The sequence below is a fragment of the Conger conger genome, chromosome 14, assembly GCF_963514075.1.
Source record: "Conger conger chromosome 14, fConCon1.1, whole genome shotgun sequence".
NCBI classification, from domain to species: Eukaryota; Metazoa; Chordata; class Actinopteri; order Anguilliformes; family Congridae; genus Conger; species Conger conger.
The window spans coordinates 24,781,036-24,808,776 of record NC_083773.1 but is presented as its reverse complement, the minus strand read 5'-3'; the positions used below and the strand labels follow the sequence as shown (position 1 = coordinate 24,808,776).

Here is a 27,741-nt window from a genome sequence, read left to right as displayed (position 1 = left end):
TACAGTACATCATTTTTATTTCTACTTATCCCAATAACAAGACAAGTCCATCAATAAACCATTTCAGAGCAGCAGAGTTAAAAATACAAACTTTGCGGACCTTAAATAAAGGTTATGAATAAAAATCACTCCTATAAGACACACAAACAGACAATGAAGAATATGAGCAGGAAAGCTGGGGTGAACCAGCAACATAGTCATTCGCAAATAAGGCAGCAGTCACACTATCCCTCAACATAGACTCATATTTAATTCAACAAGGTTTTTGAAGGGAAATGTTCCCTATTTTTAGCTCCTTTGTCTCGAGCAGTCGGCCTAATGACTCCCTTGGCTCTTCTTGATTGGTATTTTCTTACTGTGATAAAAGTAACAGCAGATATTATTTAAAACAGGTCACTATTTATATCTCTCCTTTTCTTGAAATCCATTCAGCTTGGAGAAGTCTGTCATCAGGCAAGAAAGAACACAAACTGCACTCACAAAATTAATTCCCACTCCTCACAACCAATTCTATACAGCAAAACAAGAACATATAGTCAATTTCATCAGAATTAATGTAATTTGTTATAAGCAGCTCTAGTGCAGCACTACTCAACTCCACTTCCTGTGGGCCGCAGTGTCTGCAGGCATTTACTTCAACCATCCATTATTTTCAGAAAATAAGCCACTTAGGTGGTGTAGTGCATAGTTCAAGCAGATGCCTGCAGACACTGTGGCCTGTAGTAAGTGAAGTTGAGTAGGGGTGTTGTGTTCAAAGGTGTCAAACGCCAGGGCCACAGTGTCTACAGGTATTTGTCATTGGCTTTCAATTAGCAGCCAATTAAGGGAAGACGGGTGGAACATATCGCATTTTGAGATTTTTTGTGTGTATTATACAGCTTTTGAAAGCTGTGTTCCCACATTCTATTCAATAAACGGAGACGTGCCATCATCTTCCAGACAAGGGTCTATTAAATAGAGTCCATATGTGCAGGCATCCGATTGGCTAGATTATTGGTTTGTAAATATCCAGGGGAAATTCTGCCTACTAAACCCCAAACTCCTGAGAATGAGCAGTTACCCTGGCATGATCAGGAGTCTAGAGCAGCAAGCTAGTTGTGCAAGTATTTCCTGTATAACGTGGAAAGAAATTTCCCCCTCCACCCTTCAGGTCCAGACTTGGGTGCACTTCCTTCTGGACTGACACTATTCCCATCACACTGCTGTCGGTCTATTCTCCTGCTACGAGCTTCTGAAACTGCATCACTTGATGTTGATCTAGTGCAGATCTAGTGCAAATCAGGTGATAATCACTTTTCTGACAGACAATCTCACCGTGTGTAATACACCCTGTTGCGTTAAGTTAAAGAAACATTTAGCCAAGGGGAGTCACACACTGTGAAAGGTGTCATTTTCCACTTTCAAGTTGAAAGGGGAACTACTGTATATTGAGCAGACAATCTATATGTAAGCAAAGGCACTTCATCTTGTATTTTAGCCCCAGTACTTTTCTGAATGAGGGTTATTGTATTCCTGTACCAGGAACATAAACGACACAACCAGGTGAAATCATTACATGCTGCCTTATCTTTGTACTTCAAGGTTTGAACATTACCTTCACTTATTCTGTCCCCCAGATATTCATTGCACATGAACATTCCAGTAGCTCCTCGAACATCCCCTTATCAAATACACAAGTAATGTAAGGTACACATCCAGCCAATCAGATAAAACAGACCCTGTTTCAGCCAATGAGAACAGTGACAAACCAAAAATACAGGGGCCTTGGAAGATAAGAATAAAAAATGTTTTAAATATTGTTTATTTTATATTTATTGAATGTCCTTTGTAGTGTATGTTTCAGCAAAGTAGAAGAAATGGTTCTTTAGATTAAGACCAGAGACTCTTAATGACACAGGAGCAGGGCTGAGATTATGGCATATTTTAGAGACTAATTTTCACGACTCAAGAATGATTTGGGTTACATAAAGACTAATGTAGTCCAGGACAAAAACAAATGTGAGGAATCACCAAAACTTTAAAAGGGAATGATCAGTGTATACTGCCTTTCAGCATGTATGTCTCAGAGACCGGCATTAAAAACTGCACTTTTAACTTTTTTTAACAAGATGGATATAATTCTTGTGCCAATTATAAGCAACAGTAAAGAGTGAAATTCTGCAGCTTAATGTTAAGCCACTACAAATGAAATTTTTCAAAGTTTCTGTCATGGTTTTGATCGGGTAGGGTTGGAAGCATTTATTCATCGATGTGAGGTCAGAAGCCATCCAGAAAAAAACAATTTCATCACTACTAACAGTAATTTTAAGCGAAGGGGGATAAAACAGCAAAAAGCAATACAATCTTTTAAAACCCATAAATATAAGCACATACAAGTCCTCTACAGTCCATTACATCAAAAGGTACACCACTGCAGTGGTAAAAGGCATGCTGTTAATCACGTTGGCAAATTCAGTGTTGAAGAACCATAGTCTCATTACACGATACGCCAAAAAAACAGAATACAAACACACCATAAATGTCAGCCATATCATAAACCGAACATGAATACAATTTTAGAAGTTCTTTTTTACATATTGCAATAGGTAAAATTAAGAGAAATTCTATTTTAAATGTGAAATTTACAGTAAACCTTCAAGATCTCCCACAATTAGTCATGGAATAAAAGCAACTGTCTGTCAGTTTAAACCCCCCCATCCAAAAAAACCCAAAAACATTTCAATGCCATGCCTTTGGAAAGATGGTAAATGTCTACGGTCTTTAAAATCAGTTGGACTTATGACTGTAATAATGACTGTCAAATCACAAAACACTGTCAGAAATCAATACCAATATATGCTTTTAACTGCAGAGGAGGTCTTCAGGTCCGTTATGCCTGTTATTGAATAATTAACTTGCACAAGCAGCAAAGATACATACACGTATGAAATACTGAGTATTAGAAAACTGGCTATTACCATGTGCAGTAAACAAAAGACATTTATAAAAAAATGAGAAATCTTCAGTTCTCCTGTGTTTGCTGAAGGCAGTATTAAAATAAATAGAACCAAAATGCCTAATTATAAACACTCACAACTGGGCATTGGTGTTTGGCTGATTCTTACTGGGGATTAAGTTGTCAAAAAAGGATTTTTTTTTGTTTGGCTCATTTCTAATTATACCAGGTACAAATACAATGGACCTAAGAAAAGTTTATAAATGCACAATAAAAACAATTTGAAATCTCAGTTCATTTCTCATTCAATTGAACGGTGTACGACATTTCAACAATTTAGCTACATACTGAAAATCTATAAAAAGGAAAAAATCTATGATAGTAAATCCAAACAAACAATAAATTAGACCAAATGTTGAGCTTCATTAAAAATTTCTCATTAATGGAATTTCAAACAACTGGCACAAATTGTTACACCCATAGTTTCTGTAGTTGTCTATTCTGCACAATGTTTTACAATAAGACAAAGACCAGCAGTGCCAATAGTCGCATATGTCTGTACTTCACAACACAATCCAACATCAATGAGTCTGCTCACACACCTTAATTAAACCAACTTAAGTGAAACCAATTGTATTCATAACTATCATCTAAATCTGAGTTTGTTGTCAAGCTAAAGGAGTCCACTTATTTGACTGAATGGGCTGGACACCATTTTGGGCAGCTTACAGGAGAGTGCAGGCAAGAGGACAGGACAGCATGCAGCTGCCACTGGATTTCAGCAGATGACCAAAAGGGAAAACAAGAACTTATTTTTAAAAAAAGCTTTAAAACGCACTTAAAACAAAATCTATCTCCCCAGTGTATTAAAATGGTATTAAAAAATAACAAATGGGCGCTAACATGACTGTTCACCTTGGACGGTTGAATCCCGACTAACCACAGGCTCTTGTTAAAATCATTTCCTGACTTAATTCCTCTTCAGGCCAACTTGGGCGGCCTGAGTGCTTCCAGTCATTTCCAAAAAGAGAAAGAGGGGAAAAAATAGGGGAAACAAAAGGAAATCCACACCAAGTGGAGCCCAATATGAGTGTAAAACAGCCCGTTTTCAGCGATTCATTCTTATTCTCCTCATGCCCGGACCTGTCCCTATTGCACTTCAGCCGGGGCACCAGCTGTGTTTGGGGAGAGAGGAGGAGAGAGAGGGAGAAAAGAAGAGAGGGAGGAGCCTCTTCCTGACGGCGTCCCAGGCCGGTCTGAGGCTCAGCTGTAGTTACGCAGTCGTAGTTGAAGGGGTTTGGGGTGTGTAGGGGGGTAGTGCTGATGGAGGTCACTGCCTCCGGTCCTCCGTCTCAGATCTGGAGAAGGCCATCACCCCATCCTCAGCACCTGCAACAGCAGTCAGAGGCACTGCAATTATCACATTACAATTATTCATTCAAATAACCTAATACATACAATCTAATTATCTAAATAAATTTCAAGTGTTTTCTTGTCAAACAACGATCAAAGTCATGCCTGGTGCCTCAGTTGGCCTGATTCTGGTCTGTAAAATGCACATGCAGCCCATATACAAGTCAGTGATTTTCCACTGAATACAGTAGCTCTAGAACTGTACAGTGAAACAAACAAATCATGAAATGGGGCGGCCTGTAGTGTAGTGGTTAAGGTAAATGACTGGGACAGGCAAGGTTGGTGGTTCGAATGCCTGTGTAGCCACAATAAGATCCGCACAGCTGTTGGGCCCTTGAGCAAGGCCCGTAACCCTGCATTGCTCCAGGGGTGAATTGTCTCCTGCTTAGTCTAATCAACTGTACGTCGCTCCGGATAAGAGCGTCTACCAAATGCCAATAATGTAATGTAATGAAATGTGAATGGAATGGCACTGCAGTGGTCAAACAGTCCCTTCGATTTAAATCTTATAGCAACCTCAAGTGATTTTAAGAACTAAAGCTTTACAGCTAGATTGCCATCATTCACATCATTTATTGTTGTGTTATGCTAAATGTAGGGCCAAAAATGCCACAGCTGCCAAATGAACTTCTGAATCTGTTAAATTCCTTCATATCCTCCCGATGCTCACCGTCTCAGTGGCCTCACTTCATTTTAGGTTCATTTCAAGACAGAAGTGACCAATTAATTGTGAGACAGATATTTGTTGAACCAAATGTGGTGGTGGTTTCCAATTAAGTAAAGCACATGAAATGGTTTCTACAATACAATTATTATATGAACATAAAATGGAGAGGAGAGAACAGCTTCTCGACCCCAGGAGGGAGCCAGCCAGATGGAAAAGCCAACCTCCTACAGCGGAAATGAAATTCTAGATTTTGGAGGAGGATTTGTTGATTTTTTTTTTAGGCTTTTCAGTTGTCCTCCTCTGCAGTATCTCATATATCGCTTGACAATGACTTCGTGAAATTTTGAAATGGAAGCAGCACAGTATTTCTGCCTGCCAACAGCAGTGGAGGTGTCTGCTTTGTATACGGAAGTCTGGCGCAGACAGCGGGGGGCCTGCGGCACTACTCCTGTCCTCACACATTCGGGTTCAAGCAAGAAAAGCCAGGATTAGCATTTTACCCCGGAGGATCGGGTGAACTCCTCAGTCAACGCCTTATCGGCCACTGGCGTGACATTTCATATTTGCGGAGCCACAGTGAAACTCTAATGGCATTTGTGCGAGTCGTCTGCTCTCGAACGCGGTCTGTGAGCGACTGAAGAGGAGGCGGAGAAGATAAGGCCTTTATTTTCCCCGCCCGCCTCGCCTCGACTATAAAAGACCCCCGGAGGACCTCGCACCTTGATGGATTTAATTAGAGACGGGACGGAGAAACAAAGCAGGCTCATTTTCCACACAACAGCAGAGAAGGCCAGAGGAAATGCAATAAAGCTCATTACGCAGGACTGCTCAGGAGAGAGGGAGCGACAGAGACAAATCGGAGACATTGAGAGCGAGAGAGCGAGAGAGAGAGTGAGGTAGAGAGTGAGGTAGAGAGAGAGAGCGAGCGAGCGAGAGGGAGAAAGAAGCCTAACAACAGCAGGTGAATCCCTGAGGCGTTTTTGTTCTTCAAGGACATTTCATTTGGAATATGAGTCCCAAAAAAAACTATGGCTTCGCTAGCTGCCACAAAATCAGTTCATCATCTGAAATTCACAAAGGGCTGAAAAAATGGATGGGGAGGAAGCTGAACTGCCGGGCTTCTGTCCAGACAGGGGCATCCAGGGTTCTCTGTGCAGGGCTGCGCTCAGAGTCAGCAGGAAATGGCCGACTGCTGACACACTGCAGGCATCAGAATGACCAAAGCAGCTTACTAAAGCTCGGAAACTCCTGCTGAATGCAGCTCTCCTTCACTCCGGACGACACCACCGCTAATTAGCCTATGAGTAGCCACAATGGACAGTGCTGAGATCAGGACACAGATTGGCTGACTGTGTGACACCAGCCAATGGGTAACCAGACCAGAGCTATACAACTAATTCAGCCCCAAAGAATCACGCTCTACACGCCTGCCCCAGCCCCGACCCCTCCCACCCATCTCCATCTCCACCCCAGCAGAAGCAGACTGCATATTACAGAAGACAAGGCCACCAGTGTCACCACGGCCTCCAGACAGACGAGCAGAAATCAAGTGACACATTCTCCTACAAAGCAAGAGTTCAAAAGGGTGCCCATGAACCCCATTTTAGATGGAATGCACTCGGGGTGATGTGATCATCTTCTAGCAGAAGTAAACACCAGAGGCTTTCACTGTGGAGCCAATGCCATGACGCTGTAATGCTGAAAAACCTACACTCTGGTATTGTAAAGTGGAACATTTTCTGATCACAGACACAGGTGCTCAGACACGCATGCATACTACAAGTGTTTGTGGATCTGCATGGGGCCCACTCAATGCAGGCGGTGACTTGGGAGGGAAAGAAGGACCAGTTATGGGTGCAAGCCCCACTCCCATTTAGAGAACACAAAATCAAAATGAAAACCAATGGAAGAATGGAAAACTGCTTTCCCATCCATGGCAGTTCAGCTGTGGACATTGTGCCACATAATGATGGCAAATGGCTATGTGATTTGGATTCTCGGAGCTTATGTGAACACACCACCCATAGCACACAAGGCAGAGGGACCGTGGTGCAGTCAGAGCAGGCCTGTTGCCTAGAGACAGAGCAGAAGGAGGACTGCTTTCCTGTGTTCGCCTTTAAAGGCACTTCTTATGTCTGCGCACAATGATGAGCCGTCTATAAACATATTTAACTTAAATACACCACTCACCAATGAAAGGGGGGGAGGAGGGTGGGGGATAATCAATATTATTTAAAATTGTTCTCAAATCCAAAAGCTTAAACACTGTCAATATCAACCCGTTGCCTGGCAACATCACAGGACTATGCACACCACAGGACACAAACAGTGCACTCATCTTCAATAATTATATGTGGATAATTTCATAGTGCATTTTATTGCACAGCAAACACTCGTGTTATTTACTCCTGTTATGAGCATACTCTGTTTAAGTGTTTCACATTACAGCAGTCCAGAGCAGGCAGTTATCCAGTTGACTGATCGTACCAGGTAGAGAATAATATTGACGCACTGCCACATGTCTCAAAAGCATCACACACAGTACCCTGGTACACTGGGCCTTCGCCAAGATGGGACATGATTCTCCACAGGTCAATGCCTCCTCCAACAGCCACACCTCAATATCAACATGTACATTATGTGGACTGTATGTGTGTGTATTAAGTGTTGTAATACTTTTTCAGCACTTTCAAAAATTGTTATTCTGTGATTGGAGAGGCAAAGAGATATTCATCCTGCAAAAAAGGAACTGAAAACATAAACTTACATTCGGGCAATTATTTTTCTTCCTGTGGCCCCAAAGATCATGCGAGCCAGAGACTGCATCTAGAGAAAGGAGAGCTATTTGCCCTTGGGCAGTGGTGTTGAATATTGGCGAGGGAACTGGGTTCAGAACTCAGGTTGCAGGCTCAATTCCTAGGTGGGGCATCATGGGTATACCACTGACACAGGTGCTTAACCTGAATTGCTGTAGAAATGCCTGCAAATGCAGACTCGGACACCCTCTGCTGAAATTCATGGTCTTGAAGCCTTTTCTAAAAATCCCAGGGGTCAGAAACTAAAAGTCCTCGGCAGTCTCTCAAATTGCACACTTGTGCACTAAAAAGACCACTTGGAATGCAAGAACACAAAAATCTGAGACCCACTTGTACTATAATGTGATGATGACTCTGACCTTAACAAGAAATGCATCCGGTGGAGGTTAGACAGGCAGCACTGACTGATCTAAGATGACAGTGAGCCAAGCGAAGCCGAGTGCAGAAGAAAGTATTCATTATATAAATTTGTGGTAAACAGATGTTAGGAGAGTTTTATTAAAAAGTAAACATGAAAAAATGCTGAACAGTATGTATATTAAAGTTAAAAATATACATATATACTAAAAATGAGTTCTCCATTCAGTAGCGTTGCACTCATTCACAAGACTGAACGTCCTCACTTGATTTCCGCACCAACTAGTCCACAAAATTTGAGACACCACCCTGGTTTGTTTTTCTTCGACTGATGAACTCAGCCAGCTGGTTTCACCAATTAGTTCTAGCTCCTGGCTGAAGACCTGCGCTAATTAGCAAATCCAGGCGATTGGAACTGAAGATTAGGGAGGATTTCTGAACGTGGGTTTTCCACCTCTGGTGTCAGATGACAAAGCAGGCAGACTAACCAATAGCAGTTTCAGCAGGTCATTCCCAGTAGCGGTTTTTAACAACCATTAAACAAAATGACTTGCAGCATTGTGCTACAATCATGTACAGTACACCTGATGTGGGGGGTGATATACTACCCTCACCTAAGTTACAGATTGTAAATCCTGCTGCAGTTGTACAGGGCAAGCTAACAGGTATCGTGTCAAAAGCAAGCTTTCTCTAGCCGTGGTAGCCCATGTGCTTTCATTTTGAGGCCAGTCTGGAGAGCAGCAGTCCTGGCAGGCCGAAGAATTGAGATTGTTCCTTTTCACTCAGCAACTGAATTGCACGGCTTGTTTGAGTAATTACGCAACTGGACATTTGGGTTGATAGCTCAGACACAGGAAAAACACAGCTCTCCAGTGGAGAACAACGTTTAATGAAAAAGCGTAGCGACACCCTTCGGGTTTAAATATGCATGGGCAAGCTTCCACTGTACAAGAGCAAACATGCTGTCCTCACACTGCTCTAACAATAGGAACCAAACGATTAGTAATAACAGTAAAAACAATAACGCTGATGCTGCCATCTCTACTATTTACTAGTACTTACTACTACTACTACTACTACTACAACTACAACACCTGGTCACACTACTGGATGTAAGGATCTAAGTTTACTTTTATAATAATATAAAATCCATTTATAGGAAAATACACACAAATAAAAATCCCATTTTATCCCACGGCTGGAGACAAAAACGCTTCTATTGGCACCCAGTCAATCTGTTTTGGACGGTGCAGCTGTCAGCTGTGGCAGTTGATGTGGCAACAGAAATATTTAAATACCATTTGATGCCATCAAAAAGGCAATCTTCTTTTACTAAAGCGTCACCCGCAGTAATTTGCCGTGGTGTCCAGGTGGCGGCTGCAGTCCAAATGACCACGCGTACCACGGTAAAAAGCCGATTTGCATTCATGGCGAATTCTGTACGCTCCACTGCGCTTTAGCGATGATAAAGTGGGACGCATAGTGGGGTTCAGGCACCCCTACTCTCCCACCGACGACTGAAAGCCATCTAGGGCAGCCTGTAGCGTAGTGGTTAAGGTAAAATGACTGGGACCCGCAAGGTCGGTGGTTCTAATCCCGGTGTAGCCACAATAAGATCCGCACAGCCGTTGGGCCATTGGGCCGTTGAGCAAGGTCCTTAACCCTGCATTGCTCCAGGGGAAAATTGTCTCCTGCTTAGTCTAATCAACTGTACGTCGCTCTGGATAAGAGAGTCTGCCAAATGCCAATAATGTAATGTAATGTAATCTCCCTGAAGTACGGAGCTCCAGGCTGCTGCTCGCAGGGGCATGATGGGAATTATTTAACGTTAAAGAGGCACCTGTAGCCTAGTGGCTAAGGAACATAGGTGGGATCCACAAGGTTGGTGGTTTGATCCCCGGTGTAGCCATGATAAGATCTGCACAGCTGTCGGGCCCTGGAGCTGGGCCCTTAACCCCTCATTGCTCCGGGGGGGGACTGTCCGCTGCTTAGTCTAATCAACTGTAAGTTGCTCTGGATAAAAGCGTCAGTTTAATGTTACATTTTTTTTTAACAAAGTGCATACCCATAACCAGGGATAAGTTCGCTGAAAGACCCTAGAGGGAAGTACAATTTCAACTGCTACCTGTACAACAAATATAAGGACGAGGGCCCTTTGTTTTTTGTTTTTTTTGAGAACAAAGAAACAAACAAACAGAGCAAAAGTGACCAAAGTTAACTATCCAAACACTGCTTACCTAGCCAACTAAAAATACCGATACACAAAGCAAGTCACAGAGACAACAATTAAGGTTCACAGGGAGGTAGGGAGGGATGGGGAAAGGTGCTGCTTGAAGGTGGGGAGAGATTCTACAGTTCTGACCTCAACGGGGAGTTCGTTCCACCACCGTGGAGCCAGAACAGACAGTAGTCGTGAGCGTGATGTGGAGGTTCGGAGAGGGGGAGGTGCCAAGCGGCCTGTGGAGGCTGAACGAAGAGGTCTGGCAGGGGTGTAGGGTCTGATGATTTTTTGTAGATAAGCTGGGGAAGACCCTTTAACTGCTTGGAAGGCTAGCACCAATATTTTGAATTTAATGCGAGCCATGACAGGCAGCCAGTGGAGGGAAGTAAGCAGGGGGGTGACGTGTGAGTATTTGGGAAGGTTGAAGACCAGACGAGCTGCTGCATTCTGGATGAGTTGGAGGGGTCTGATGGCAGACGCTGGGAGGCCAGCCAAGAGGGAATTGCAGTAGTCCAGGCGGGACAGAACCATCGCTTGGACCAGGAGCTGGGAGTAGGGGGTGAGAAAGGGGCGGATTCTCCGTATGTTGTATAGGAAGAACCTGCATGACTGGGTCACCGCCACAATGTTCTCGGAGAGGGACAGTCTGCTGTCCATCACCAAGCCGAGGTTCCTTGCACTGGGTGACGGCGTGAGTGTGGTATCCCCGAGGGAAATGGAGAGATCCAGATGGGGAGAGGTTATGTAATGTAATGTAATTGGCGGTAATGTGGTGGACAGCACCGGGCTGTCATGGCCCCATTTCTGATACATTTCATTCCATTCCATTACTACAGAATAACCACTTAACTATAATACTGCAATTTAAAATCCAATATATTCAACTTATGTCCCTTGCCAATTTTTACTTGACTTTTCAGGTTTGTCAAATAAACTACAGCTTGGTTTCAGCAGATTTGTTTTCAGAAGGGCATCAATCCGATGCAATTATTATTCCAGACACTGAAAATAGCACACCAAATTGTTGAACAGAGATATGACATTTAATTTTGCTCACTGGCAGGGCAACAAAGTACAAGACAAGTCTGTGTGTGGTAAGGGGAATGAAAAGGAATTGAAGCATCAGCAAGACCAAGAGATATTCCTGCAGCAGGGCACAAGCGGTGTCTCCCGGCTTGTGGAAGGGAAGCAGCTCCGTAACAATGACAGGACTCTAGTCCGAGCCACCAGTACAAACACCCTGCTGACTACACGGTGCGGCTGAAGGGCGGGGGCACGAACAGGGCAGAGGAGAAGGGAGCTTGTCCTGTGGTAGAGCCGTCCTCGTAATCGCACCGCAGTAACGAGGGGCCCGCTCGCTCTGCCCCCTCCGCAGCGCTACGGCATCCTACCCCGCGGGGTTCCGCTTCCTCCGCCAACCGTTAGCATCGCTATGGAAACCACATGCTACCGCGCCTCTCCCTGCCCTGGCACCCAGAGGAGGGCCCCTCGCTCTCTCTCCATCGGCCCACTTCATCAACACGGCCCTTTTGTGGCCTGAGAGCTATTTCACGGAGGACTCTGCTCCAAATGATGTTACTCGATCCTTTATCAGGGGGGCCCAGGGCCCGGTGCCCAGCTTGCAATTGTTCGATAATCACATTACCTCAAGCTGGCAAAACAGGTTTGCACACTTGGCGTCTGGGAGTTTCTGCAGAACAGCACCCGGAGTCTTCCGTTTTAACACAAAGAATCACGAGATACGCATTTCATCAGTTATAACTCTTTATTCAGAGACAGATTATCAGAGCAAAGCTGACATCTCTGAAGGGGGAGGAGAAATCAATTCCTGGCTATAGCTATCGGTTTAAGTTCTCACCCATGTCATACGTGTCAATATGAAGAAGGATGAACAAAGGATCCCAAAATGTGTTGGTCTCCAGAGCCCATGGAACAATACAACTTATTGTTTATTTCCTTCTAATTTGGAATGCCCAATCCAACTTCTATGAACCCATCGCATTGCTGCAACATACTGCAGCACAAAAAGGATGCACTCTCACTCAAAAAAACATTCTGCCAGCTGCCATTGTTTTCACACACTGTGAACTTTGCAGTCACTAGCGAGGCCTAGGCAGGTGCATAACTGAAGAGTCATTCCCATGGATAAAATGTGGACAACCTGGCAAAAGTGAAACAGCCCCCCCTATGTGATGGTATGTGCTATTGCACCCCCACCCGCAGGGCTGCTCCTCAGTAAGCACTGCTCCTCAGTAAGCACTGCCCCTCAGTAAGCACTGCCCCTCAGTAAGCTCTGCAGCGTTCGACAGCAGAGTGTGGGCGCAGCTCTCTGAAACCAACGCATTAGTGAGACGCCGGCCCCACAGAGGGATGCTTATTGAAGAGACGAGGGGCCACACTACAGAATGATTCATGAGAACCCCACTGCACAGGCACCACAGAACACAGCCAGGGGAACATTTATCATGTCATGCTGCTCGGCTGGAGGTTTTAAGATATTACATTTTTGATCCATTACACACGTTTTAAAATAACTGTTCAGAGTTTAACTCGGGTGAAAAGATACTTTGTTATATTTCAGTGCATGATGTACTTCATGCATCCCAACCCATAATCTATATCTATATAATCTATATTGATAATTCACTTCTGTGACATAGCTTATGTGACATAAATAATAATACAATATTTCATAAATGAAACAATATAACTGCATTAATCACATGACTATAAGAGCCTTAGGGACAGGGAGCACAGGCCTCTTGCATACAAATCACAAAGTAAGATCATTTCTCCAAGCAGTCATGTATGAACTGAGTAAAATCTAATATTCCTTAGGGTGGGTTTAATGAGCTAAAACAACCTTTCAGCTCACACCAGCTCTGTTTTTGAAATCTGCCCGCATTTATTTTGCCCCAAGTAAACAAGGTTTCTCCCCACCCAGGCCCCTCCCTGCACCAGACTCCACACAGAGTGCAGTTTCACCCCGAGACTGCCGTTAAAACAACGAGAGCACCCCTTCCCAAAATGGGGCACCAGTCCCCGCTCTAATTTAAATTCCACTGCTTTTATTTAATCATATGCATCGATGCTAATTTCCTCATTAAGACTATCGCAGATGCAAATTCTGGAGCTTGTACAATCTGGCTCATCTGAGCGTTTCACTTCTTCTTAAGGAGCGTTATCAGACTTATCTGGCAGTAAATATGTAAATATTATATCTCACGTTTCACATAACGGCACTGAAGCATTGCCATGGAATTTCTCAAATTAGCCATGGCAAGGAATGACACAGGAATACGAAGGCAAAACGTTCATATCAGATTTCCAGCCCTCCTACAATTTCTCTTTTGCAACACACAGGGCTGCAAGACCACATACAGTCACCCAGCAGCAGAGAAACCAAGAAGAGCACAGAGGCACAGAAAACAGCATTTTCTGCCCCCTAAAATGGCTTCCCATTGTGATAGAATAAGCACAACAGGTGTGCAGTCCTCAGCTATAATGAGCTTTGTTCCTCTGTTACTGGAACAACACCTCTATTCCAGCAACGTGGCAACACAGGGGAGCCAAAATAGCTACGCTAGGCAGCCCCTGACAGTTTCACATGCATAAATATGTGAAAAGATTTCTCATGCTCATTTGGGCAGTGAACTCAATTAACATGTTCATAAACACTCAGTATTTGACAGGTTTACAGTTAAAGAAATTTGTAGTTTATTTACAAAAAAAACTTCTACACTGCAATGAACCAGGCCAGGATAGCAGTCACTCGCGCGCGCTCACACACACACACTCACTGCTTATAGAGCCATCACTCAGAGGGCGAAGCAGCTTGCTTCTTTCTACATTCATTTATCGTGGGGTTGAAGCATTCCGATAATCAAGACATTTATACATCGATCACGGTCGTCTTATGGCCTCTGTGACACCGTTGGATTCAGTACAGCCAAACGACTCAAATTGAGCAGAACTGTGTGCAAAGGGTTTCTGAAGCTAGAATAGAACTGTGGGACAATCCAGACAAAAGATCAATCTTATATGGTTTCCCTTCGACTACGATCAATATCTCTCAAATATCATTTGAAACTCTTGGCCTTCGAACTCAATCGATCAATTCAACTTGTGTGATGTCTTAGAAGGGGAAGAAGAAAAAAAAAGCGTATACATATATATAAATAATAATAATAATAAAATAATACAAATGATTTGATTCCCTCCACAAAATTATATTCAAAGTTTGTTTCAGTCGGAGTCAAGCCTCCCACTGCCTCAATTTCCAAGCCGTGAATGGACATGATGAACCCGCTGCGATTCGATCAGACGGGGATTAGGACGGAGCCTCGCTGTGCGTCTGTGCTGCAGAGGCCCGGCGTGTCCTGACCAGCCCTCCGCTCCACGGCCTCCCACCGACCAATAAATCACAGCCCCGCTCGGATCAATGAGCCCACGTCCCAATTACGCTGCCGCAGGCCCCCGTCCGGACCCGGGGCCCCGTCTACCAGCGCTTTAATCAGCCAGCCCACCCCCACCGCCAGACACCTCCTCCATTATACACACAGGACACTGCCCAAAGGCACCGGCGGCTGCCAGCAGATCTCAGCCCTATATTACCAGTCTTATTGCGCTCTGCCTCACAGCGCGGAGAGGCCAATATCAGAGGGCTCGCAGGACACTGCGGTAATCGAGTGTGGCCCGGACCGGCGATGAGGCGGAGATAGTGGGATAATGAGTGCGCGCCGGCCCCGTGAGGCCGAAAGCACTTCCGTTTTAAGTACAGCCGAGGCCCCGGTTATTGAAAAATGACTGCAGCCCACCTGCTGACTCTCCAGCCCAAGAACATTCATGAGGCACGGATGAAGATAGCGGCAGCCGGTTGGACCCGGCACAGAGCAGACCCTTTCCCCGGGTGTTAATGTGCAGTATATGGCGTTATTTTACTGCCGGTTTTTCAAGAGCGTAATTAAATGCGAGAGCATTGTTCCATCAGCTCTCACGCAATTTCCTTTTCACTCTTGCAAAAATATATATGCTTGCCCTCAAATTTACCCTGGCTCTGCACACACTCTGTGTATTCTGCTCGTCACTGCTGTTCTCTCCGCGAGAGTATGTGCATGCATTCAAATTCATCCCACGCCCTTGTGAATATCAACCGTGTTTTTGCTCAATGTTCCTTTGCCTTGCTCACGGATTTTCAGTGCAAAAACACAGCCAGAAGTCCTAAACAAATGAGAGCAGGTTACGGGGTCTGACCAATGAAATTGTTAGGTCTACTGCTCTCCTACTTTCTCATTGGTTAGAGAAGGGCAAAGACACTGGCTGATGAAATATTTTTCCAGTGTTTTTGCACGAGAGCTGAAGGAATCGTGTTCTCAAATTCAATTAATGTGCTCACAACAATGTGCAGTAAAATAACTCCATATGGCCATTACCCATGGTGCCCCAAGACTGTGAAACTGAAGCAAGTGCGTTTCCTGTGTTGTGAACACAGGGTAGAACCGTAGGTGGAGCAGTGACCTGAGAGATCAACAGATACTCAACGGACGCCTGAGTTTGCACAGACTCTTCTGCTTCTCTCCACCACACCTGAAACTATCCCGACAGTTTTTCCTCTGCTCATTCATCACCAGTCAGCAGGGATTCACGCTTCTTATTCTTAACGCATTGTCACTGATTTAAAGAGAAGGAAAATGCCAAACAAACTAGCGAATGTGGAAAAGAAATCTTGATTATGCCGTTATCCATTATCCATGCTTTATATGGATATAATACAATATGTCACATTGTAAATCAAAGAGTACTCAGTTCTAAACAGCAGCAACCTCATTTCTGTTTCCGTATGTCTTTCTGCAAGGTTAGCATTTTTCAATCATGACAAATGAACGGCGAGTTAGAAAAAGAGACAATTATCTCCCCACAATCCTGCTTTCCACACGGTTGGTCCTCACCCTCCCGAGGACAGACGAGGCTCTCAGGATGAGTTACAGCCGTGCGGGCGGTCGTAAAGTGTCTTTAATGGGCACCATCTTCTGGGCCTCAAATTCGAGCGCTTAATGAGAGGAGATAAAACGTTTGGAGAGTGAGTATTCCGGCTTGGTTTTCTTTTATGATTATGAAAAAAAAATAAAAAATTGATGTTTGTGTTTACGAGTGTCAGGGAGGTCACGGAGCCCATGGAGAAAACCGGCCCCTCATGTCACCCTGTAACGCAGGATAACCCCCACTCAGAAACACATTACACTATGAGAGAGGAAGCTTGGAGAGTAAGTAATAGACTTAAGCACAGGAGACTCCTTCACAAAACAATAACAACACAATGACTATTTAAGTGTTGCGCTGTCGTAAAGGTAGCCATCTTGTGAAGACAGTCATCATGGCCTCCGGAGTGAGGCATCGAAGCTCATGGTGCAGCAATCCAGTCCAGACACCAGGATGGTGCAGTGGCGGGGAGAGCCCAATTACAAGCCAACATTACAAGTGGGGGGGAATGGGCAGCTTTTGTTCTAAAGACAGGAATTTAGACACAACTTAGTACCAGTAAATGATTTTGGCCTTGTCTCATCATTATTATGCAGAGGGGCTTTGACCTCCAAACCATGAATAAAAATGTTCTATTCTGCATCGGAATGTTCTGGCACAAGTCCTCTGTCAGTTAAGTGGGTGCTCTGGACAGCTCCAGCGGTCCTGAGAGAGGACAGGCTGAATTGATGTAGGACTGTTTATCCTAAACAACTCGCACAAGGGCAGCAAATTAATTCCAGCCACCCGTGTCTTCAAATATTCTGAAACACGGATTTATTAATCAAAATGAATACCGCAATGCACTTAAGAGTAGGAAAAAAAACAAAAAAACCCCAGTAATCTTCCCAAAGGTACTGAAACCGTCAGTATTGCATGACTTGATAAGCAATTATGGAAATGTATGCGATCCAAATAATGTGACATTTGCTAAAATTCCTGCAGAGGTACATCCTAAATCTGCCCACTTGACTGCTGCATGCTAGTCATTGTTCTCTCAGATAACAAGCTGAAATGTATAAGATCAACAGGAGGCAAATGCATTGCATAAGTTAGCATGAAATTGTATTGTCGGAAAATAATTGACATGTCAAAAAGTGAAAAGATTAAGGCAGCAAGACCAACTTCACTTCCAAGTCATGACCCCGTTTTTACAATTTTAACCAAGGAATTAATTCCCATGTTCTTCCACATCCATGGTTGCACCATACAAGCACTTTTCATGCCATGTTTGTGGAAAAACCAGGACCATCAAAGTAAAATATTAGATATCAGCCCACGTGAAAATGACCCTTTTATTCAAAGGCATCTGCAATGGACACATTACTAACAGTACTAGACGTAAAGTAATTGTAGCCATGGACTAACCCACAGACAGTATTACCTCCTGAAGCAGTGTCCAGTCTGAAGCAGAGAGAATAGAGGAGGCCAGAGTGTTGAATACCAGGTATTTCTCTGGGGCAGTGAGAAGGGTGCGCAGAGGTAGGGCGGACCCACAGAGGCATGTCTTGGCAGGGACACTCGTGGAGCACAGCACAACGTTTTGACCCCATTGCCTCGGCTAGTGTTTATTGAGGCTGCAAAGTATCCGATAAGCCTACTGAAATTACAGAAGCTTATTATTGCAATGTGATCCCAGTGCAGGCACACCTTCCACAGATTCCTATTCATATGCTGCCCCCTAGTGCCCAGAATGGAGCATAGCGGTGCATAAAGAGAAGTAGAGAAAGCTTCCCCAGACATGAACTTACAGCATTTTCGTGGATATGTGGTTGTATCCACTTTCAACCCCACATCTGATTCCTAAGCTTACCATATCTTTTTTTTCCCCCAGACAAACACTGTTGTTTCTCAAAGGCTCACGCCATTTAATGCCCCCAAAAAATATTGCAAGAAACAGAGGGAAAATACAAAACTGTGTTCATTTGAATTTCATCGAAGCGAATGACAACAGATAACCCCAGTACTGCAGAGGAGTAAAGCACAGGGATCTGCAGGGGAGCACGCTGAAATGGATATGATACGTGCATATCATGTGTGATCTTACAGCCACTGGTCCCAGAGGAGGGCCGTAATGGACATATAATGGCACGGTGTGCGACGCACTGCAATTACAGTCAGAGAGCCCGGCTTCATGTTCAGCGAAAGCAGCAACAGGGAGTCTAATCTGTCCGATTCCTCAGGGGGGAGATGAGACAGGGGGGCTATCCAACTGCATGATCCTCAAAGGGGCTGGTCTCAGACTGAGTGGCTCTGAACACTGGCACCATACAACAAAGCTCTTCAGCCCACCTGATGGTGGGATTTGGATCAAATACAATAAACAGGCCAATACCTGTCAGCTAAAGCACAATACTCAATTCTGCAGGAAAGTCCCTGAGAGTGGTATATTTGAGTGAAGATATTATGTGCGAGTGTGTGCCTATGAAATGGCTTCATGCACATGTACTTGGACGACCAGACACACACACACACCACACAGGGAAGTAGTTTGACTCCTACAGTGGCCTTTTCCATCTTGATGTATTCTTTTTTATCTTGGGCGAGCCGGCTTCAAACAGTGCAGACTGTGGGTTATTACTGAGCAGAGAGACTTGCAGGGCCCAGATATCGATCGGGAGAGGGGACAGCTCATTAGGCCTTTACTGCTGCTGCCCGAGGTCTGCAGTCTCAGTAAGCAATCACAAGGCCGATTTGCACTGAAAATGACCACAGCAGTCCCAGCACAGCTCTACTTCCCAATGCTACTGTGTTGCGAAGCCCCAAAAGCAACATTTAAGATGAAATGGCAGTATAAAAAGGCTAGAAAAGAGATGGGAATTTTAAACAAGAAGCTCCACTTCAATTTGACCCAAGTACAACCAGGCTTTCCTGTGCAAACTCCTTTGCTAATTGGTAATGGGGCACTGCGGATTTATTCTGACAATGTGTATTCAGTCCTGGGAGGGTCACAGTGGGTTTATTAACATTCAAACATTTCCCTCAAAAGGACCACATAAATACTCATAAATGGTTAATTTATCTTGCCCAGTCAAACCCATTCCTCCTGTAGAAGTAGGTCAATTAATTATGTTGGGTATTCTTGAATTAGTTCATACTGATGAGAATGTTCTTGAACAATCTCCAGCTTCTTTTCAGTAATCGAAAAGGATAGCCTTTCATGCACATGAAGAATCTTGCACTGACTACTATTTTTTTTTTTTTCTGTACTTAATGAGGAATTCAAAACATATTTTCATTCATTAGTTATACTTAACAAATATAGCTACACACCAGCTTCATGGTCTAAAAACTTCTTGCCATGAATTCATAGAATTATGACAAAATAACTGGTCTGATGCCAAATAAAAAATAAATGGCATTTAACCTGCACAAATATCAGCTGAAATTATGCCTGGATGGTGGTTTTTTCCCTGCAAAGGCAAAAAACCACCACAGCTGCAAGTAATTCGTTCATAGTTAGTGGTCCACACAGCCGCTGTTCATAGTTTTGTAAACTGATTGAAATGTTGTCATATTTGGAAGTCCCATTGAATTTGTAGGCCCACTGCATCACTGCAAACCCCCCCCCCACCCCGTCCTTAATACAGGCGGGCGTGGCACCAGCCCACACCTCTTTTCCCTCCACAGCCAGACGAGTTAAGACAGCTCAGTGCAGACCAAAAAAACGTCTTCCTTGGGGGGGAATCCCCGTCTCTCTCAGCACTGGAACAAGCTTTAATTAAGTACTGAGGGACAAATCACAGCCCCAAGAACTAGAGCTTTATTTGGATGTGCCACCAGGGAGGACTCATAGTAAACAGGGTTAATGAGGAGTTTCCCAGTGTTCAGTTTAGCATCAGGGCAAAGCGTATATCAGTGTTCAAGTAGTCAGCCATAGGTGTGGAGTACATCAGGCCTGTAGTGCCAGGGTGCAGCTGGTCAGGCCTACCTTGCTCAATGGGGTGCTGTGGTAACTGGCTCATCTGGCTGTGCACCACACCTGCGTAGTTCCGCAGAAACGCCTCCTCACTCGGGGTCAGCTGGGGACAAGAGAAGCATACAGGGTTAATTTTGTTGTTTCTTTCTTACCATTTCTCTGTATAGGGGCTTTCATTTTTTTTATTTAGTCATGGCAGGGTAGATTTCACACTCAAGCCTTTCAAAAAGCCTTTCCATCAGGACAGGGTCCTACACCAGGACAGGGTCCTACACCTGTTTCTTGGTTTCTCTTAGAGACTGTTAAAAAAAGTTCTTATTTTTAAGAAAAAAAAGAAAACCTATATGGTCACAGTACTGAATGTGAACCTTTGACAGAATTTAAGAGGAACAGCACTACCATGGACCTAATGTCTAGAACAGTTAATATGAATTGTTTTAATAAACAAACAAGCAAACAAACAAATGCAGCCAAGAGGCAGAAAAGTACACTGCCGTTCACAATAAAACTTTGTCAAAAAAATCAACTCAAATGTGCGAGAGGATATCCGTGCAGCTGAACCCATCTTACAGTTGTACAGTGATAGATCTGGCACGTGGAACCCTGTTTGTGAGGCTTGGGGAAGGTTCTCAGGGGTACTCACATTAGATCCCATCTTCTTCAGCATCAGCAGCACGCGCACCTTCTGCTGCACATACATCTCCTCCGGAGACTTCCCCGGGGCCTCCTCGCGGTTCATCCCCCCGGCTCCCGTTGCCCTGGAACAGCAACAATAAAAATTCAGAATCATTTGTTAATAATCTGACACTTTCATCCAAAGTGACTTACAGTTCATCAGACTAAGCAGGGGACAATCCCCCCTGGAGCAATGTGGGGTTCAGGTCCTTGCTCAGGGGCCTTATCGTGGCTAACCGGGGCTTGAACCACCAACCTTCCGGGTGCCAGTCATGTACCGTTGCCACTGGGCTACAGGCGGGCCCTCCCACACAGGGAGACTGCGACAGTGCCACTTCCATCGCACGGGTTCTCTACCACTTTAGGACCATATGTTGCAGAAAATTGATGCATGGCAACTAATATAATTTAGGAGCTCATCTAATCTACTAATTGGGTGGAATCAATGTGCCTATATTTTTATAACTCCATGGATAGAATATTCGTGTAGGGACCTGGAAAGGTTGAGCGTGCATTCCATTCAATCACTTTTTACACACTGAACCATGACACACATATACTCAAAATATAACTTCTTAATTTAGCAAAGAGTGGCTTCATTAATTGAAATGTTCTGAGCGACATGCTGTGAATGTGGTACTTCAGCAGGGTTAATGGCCAGCATGAATATTTCATGCCAGCTCTCAGCGCACGCCTCTCTGTGCGATCTCTCCTTCTCTTCCCTGCATGCATGCAATTCCAACTGACCTGTTGACGTCCAAATTAGACTGCGTGCGGAGCGTGTAAGGGTGCTGCTGACAGCAGTGGATGTGTGGATGTGTGTTTGTCTGTGGGGGGGGGGTGATAAAAGCGTGCATAAAGCACAGATCCTCTTATGACAGGCGGCTTACAGATAAAGAGCTGCTGTCTGGGCGCATGTTTTTTTTTCTTGTCAGAATTTAAGTGGGCTGAAAGTGAGGGAAAAGCCTTCAGAGAAAAAGGCCTATAATGGTGTTCTCGCCACATGCTCTTGACGGGCAAAATACATGGAGTTTTCCCTGTTCCTATAGATAATCAGATCTACTGTTCGTGCGTGTATGTGCATATATATGAGAGAGGGAGCGAGAGAGCGCGAGCGAGAGAGCGCGAGCGAGAGCGAGAGAGAGCGCGAGCGAGAGCGAGAGAGAGCGAGAGCGAGAGCGAGAGAGAGCGAGAGAGAGAGATACCTTCAGTAAATAAAACTTGCCCATGTATACCTGTAGTTTTGCTTTTGTTCGAGTCAATGTCTCAGGCTAAATGCTAATTAATCATTGACTTTGTGTTCAAACTGATTACAGCTGTACCAGCTATTTTGGAGTTACTGGAAGTGTACTTTCTTGAGTTACACCACAAACCAATCAATGCCCTTTCCACCAGCCATTCGACAACTGCTGGCTTCTACACAGTGACACACAGATGGCCACAGCACAGCATCACCCAGGAAGCCTGCTAGGTTACAGCCCGCCTGATCGATTAAAATGGCCTCTTCTGGTCTTTCGGCCATCTGTAATCAGCCTCAACTGCCAAGTCCTGGACTGGCTGCTGGAATCGGGATTAGCTGGCTGCATGTTTCAGAACTGACAAATGGTGTTGCAGAAAATTGCATGGAAAAGGCAGCAGTCCTAGAAAACAAATGTCTCAGAAAAAATGAATATGATCCTAAATGTAAGCTACCTTTTGCTACACAAATTATCTGAGGAAGGCCAACTGCTAAAATGCATCATACATGAGCCTCTGGGTTTTTGTTAGCATCTCATTACTATGATTCTGTTCCTCGTGATTACAGAAGAGTTAAAATAATTATTGTTTTAAACTACGTTAATAGGAAGGCACAGCAAAACTTCTACTTCTACCAGGTACTTCTACCATTTTTTTGTGTAGACTACTCTTGGCCACCATAAACCTCTGCGAACTAAATGAATCACACAAGTTTCTTTTCATTGCATCTTAGCACACACAAGAGAAAATACATGAGTCAGTGCAGCAAAGAGGGTTAAAACCGAGAGAACCAATAAAGTGGTTTCTTTTTTCCGCATCACCCATAAATCCCTTTTGATCTGCTGTGATTGCCTTGCTGTCCTTAGTTACTTCTGCAGCCCATAAAAAGCACCCAAGCAAATCTATGTCCCCCTCAAGCATGACTTTGGTTGCAGTTTAAACCGAGGCTTATACAGCATTAAATCGTGAATCCCTGCCACACGATGCCAGACAGGCCTAACGTTTTTCATTTAGGATCAGTGCAGGGCTTACAAGAGATAATGCTTTAAGACTGTAAAGGCATCAATGTCAATGCTGGAAACATTTTTCTGAAACCAAGGCAGTTCCGTGCTAGCCTACATCGCACCAAAGCCACAAGAACGAAGGCCGCAAACCAGAAAAGCTGGTGATTGACCCTGGGAAGTAAACGGGGTTAGCATGTGGCTATTGCTCCCCAGTATATAGGCCAACCTGATTTACTGCTGTTTTCAGTCACAAAATAGTGTTCAAAAAGCAGCATATGATGGCGTTAGCATCCCAGGCCATTTCATTTTATTTTGCTTTTGGTGGGACCAAACAGGGCAGAGCAAAATATCCTCCAGAGATCCATTACATTTTGGCTACTATACTGTATTTATTTTAACATAAGGGACATTTCATTAATTATATTTTCACTGAAGCATGTTCTCATCAAGACACTGGGGCAGCCTGTAGTGTAGTGGTTAAGGTACATGGCTGGGACCCGCAAAGTTGTCGGTTTGATTCCCGGTGTAGCCACAATAAGATCCGCACAGCAGTTGGGCCCTCAAGCAAGGCCCTTAACCCTGCATTGCTCCTGCTTACTCTAATCAACTGTTCGTCTGTCAAATGCCAATAATGTAATGGAATTAAATAAAAAGGAAAACATAAAAATAAGAAATGCATACAGCCAATCACATCAACCACAATAGCTCATTTAATTAAAAAAATAAAATAAAATATGTCATTTAATTGCTCTTCCAAGTGACTGATAACCAAGTGTCTGCAAGGTTATTGATCATGCTCAAATGATTTGCAATCTCCCAAGGATCCTGTGAAGTTTTGGTTCCTTCTCAACATTTGTTGTTGTTTAGGTGTTGGGTGTACTACAGTCAACATAAGTTTTCCCACTAAATTTTAATTGTGACAGTAGACACAGTGCACAGTATACCAATTTGGCAGTATGTTCAATATTCAAGTTATTAAACAGTGATTAACCAGGAACACAACCATTCTTTTGTAGTAGATATCCTGACATGTGATTGATCACATATGGCAATGCCAACTTCATTATGCTGATTAGTATTAGCGATAAACAGTGTTGAGAGTGTAGAGTTAAAATATTAGAAGAGGGTTCAGGCCCAATATTGGAAGCAGGACCAGCTGAAATTCTAAACCACAATGAGACAGGTAAACAGGACATTCAAAAAGGTTGTGTGACTTTGTGAGAGGGCACTGAGGCTAGAATGGCCTGTGAATGCTGATTCCAAAGCTGCCTCGTCAGAGGTGAGCTACAATCACCACCTCACTAAAGAGGCAACATAATCCTGTCACTCATGCACAGTAAACTTTGGACAATTATTTATGATCATTTCATCCAATGGTATTTCATCATTATGTAAAATGTCGGCCTACAGTAGGTTTTTTTTTAACATTATTAATTTCATTATAAATACTGTACGATAGTCTGTGGAATATTTGAAATTGTAGTATTTTACTAACAAAGTTTTTGGACAAGCGTCACAGCTGAAGGGCCAATTGAATTATTAATCTCCCCGCAAGAGGGGAAAAAAAAGCCTATTCACAACATAATTTTTAAATTTTCCTCCTGCAACAGAATGCTTCATTTTAACATACGACTCATTGTTAATACCTCAAAATACTGTGTGGTTATAACAAAACAGTCTGGTGATGTTTAGTAGGCGATAATAAATGTTATTAAATTGAGTTCAACAGGTTATATTACACACGGAGCAGGGACTACATAAGCATAGTATTGACTGCTCCATGGAATCTCCTGGAATACACTGGAAAATAAAGGTACACAGAAAGTACAAAACTGGAGATATTGGTACACACTTATGTGAGCTGTAGAAGGTACAGAATTAAATAAACCGCACAATATCTGGGGACTGATTCAGGAAATCAGAGGCTAATCACAGCTTTTCCACAAGACATGTGGTATGCGGTCAAACATCTCGTACACAATGGTCCGCTTGTGAATGACGTGGCCATCACCAGCCTGTCTTCAGTGGAAAAACTATCACCTCTTACCACAGAGACAGTGATGCGCTAGGGTATGCAATCAGAACTGACATTTTCCAAACACATTATGAGCCACATCGCTGCTCATTTTCAGACAAATATTCAGTTGAAAGGGTGGCAAATCATCCATTTCAGTTGCTTCACTTGTTGTTTTGATCGCAAATGACCCCACTCGTTTATTTATTTTTTGGCCCGGACATAGAAAGGAAAGAACAATCAAAGACAGAACAATAATATCAGACAAGTACATATGCAAATTGCACAGGGACTAAAATATACCTCTACTTCTATTTCTCAGCACAATGTTGTCACAAGAAAATCCCTTAATAGTGAGGCAGGAGGCTCTGACGCAAAATAAGCCAGGCACACAAAGGCTGGCAATAAATTAGACATGTGTGATAGCAAGTTTGGTTTCCTGGTGCCGGTGGTTCTGCTTTAGGGTAGTGGCATAAACTCAATTGACAACAGGCAACTTTTGTTTTGTTTGATAATATTAAAATACATAGGTTTATTTCCTCTTGGATTAATGTTGTCGATGTGTTTATTTTACATATATGTGAAATCATTAAACTAAAATGATGAGCCTGCACATCCAAACACACGTAATATTTTTGTTATGGTATGACCTCTTTATATACCAATTTCATTTTTCATAGTTTCTTGACAATATAATTATATTTAGATACGAGATACTTATTATATGAGAATCTACAACAGATTGTATTAGTATGAAGCCACAGGCATGCTTGGGGAAAAATGTGACTTCCCAAGTATTCTAATCTTGGGAACGAGGAGGCTATTGCGAAGACTGTAGGTGTGGAAGGACGAAAATAGAAATGCTCGCACCAGCAGTTTGTGAACAACTCATTCTGCTCGCTGACAACTTCCAGGCCTGAAACATCTTATTCGGGGGGACGTATGACAGTGCCAGTCACTTTTCCTGAAAAGTTTCTAGTTAACCATAGAAAATCGTACCCCACACAGCAGCATCACGGCCAAACATTTCCTACTTAGCATGCTAGCATGACTGTGTTGTATTTGTAATACAGCCAGCTAACCATACAAACAGTAGCCTATTTGCCATCTTGCTAGCAAACTTGCTAAATGGTTCCTTTTGGTGGACAATGCGGGCATTGTGGACACGAAGTGTAGTGGCAATGCTAACTTCATTTCAAAATCAATATAGCGAGCTGCATCACCCAATCATAGTTTCTTAAGATTCTTCAAACATAGTAGCTAATTATAGTTAACAGTTCCCGTAAGCTAGCTAAAATGTAGAACATCCACGCGCTTTGCGAACACAGGCATAATATGTGGAATTTCTGGCCAAGAAATAGAAGTTAGCAGACGCACGGCTAGGTTTTTGCCTTTTTGTTTGTTAGCTAGTTATTAGCACAAGAAAAAAAAACCGCGACTACTACTGAGCGCACAGGTAAATCCGACAAGTTAGCTAGCAAGCAAGTTTTACAAGTGAAACACGCAAACCAATGAGGTTATCGAGGTAGCTCAGTAGCTTTCAGCTAGCTATCACAGCTAACCAACACAGGCGGTTCCCAACTGCCTGGTAGTTGATCAAATCGATACAATTACCGGTAGTTTAAGTGGGTAGATGGCACAAAATATTAATATCGTCCAAATCATCTCTACGTGTCTACGCAGTCAAAATGTTACATACAGCGAGCTAGTTAGTGTTAACTACCTAGCTAGCTAAGTATACGCGTGTCTCATTTCAACAAAGCCTGCAAGCTGGCAGGCAATAGGGGACGAAAAGCCTGAATGAAGTTCCCATGACAGGCAATGTTACCATTAACGACACAGCAACTGCATTGTTGCAGTGGAAACGTTCTCGGTGAAATGACCATGTGTAAGATTCAATGCAAACGTTACTTAATTCCCTCATGGGAGAGATTTCCATGCATTAAAATGGTCCGATCATCGAGACAATAGCAATCAAGCTGCTTACCTCTCCCGGTCCAGATTGAATGGTTTGTTGTCGTTCTGGGGTTGCGTCCTGTTCCGGGGTCACATCCCGACCATCGGTTAAGAGCACAGAACAATTCTATGGTAAATAGAAGTGTGGTGACCGGGTAGATATTGTAATGCTGCCAGATGTTTGACTCGGTGTACGTCCGCCTTTGGCCTGCGAGCAAACCAGAGCTGTTTTGGACAAAATATTTCCTAACGCAAATGAGTACCGGTTGTTGTTGAGGAGCAGCTAAGGAGTTCCGGTGATGGAATGTCCGGAAGAAGTGACGGGATTTTCAAGTTTAACCAAACGAATAGATGCAAATTCAAGTCAGATGTAAATTGAGATTTAAAACCTTCTCTCGATCTCGAACCTATTCTTGCAGTCTGGAGTGCACACAATGTCAAATTCCAGCCATTCGCATGATGCATGAAAGCAATTGAAATTAAACCATGTGTGTGTATCATCATTGAATG

General features: G+C 43.6%; 1 protein-coding gene across 1 annotated transcript; it reads right to left on the bottom strand.

The window, feature by feature from the left end:
• On the bottom strand, positions 1–27,523 carry LOC133110679 (beta-catenin-interacting protein 1-like). Its single transcript, XM_061220934.1, has 4 exons — positions 27,263–27,523; positions 20,990–21,104; positions 20,359–20,449; positions 1–4,324 (listed from the first exon to the last, which is right to left on the bottom strand). The coding sequence occupies exons 2-4, from the start codon at positions 21,083–21,085 to the stop codon at positions 4,266–4,268; spliced, it is 246 nt and encodes an 81-aa protein (XP_061076918.1). The 5' UTR covers positions 21,086–21,104; positions 27,263–27,523; the 3' UTR covers positions 1–4,265.
• Between the last annotated feature and the right edge of the window lie 218 nt (positions 27,524–27,741).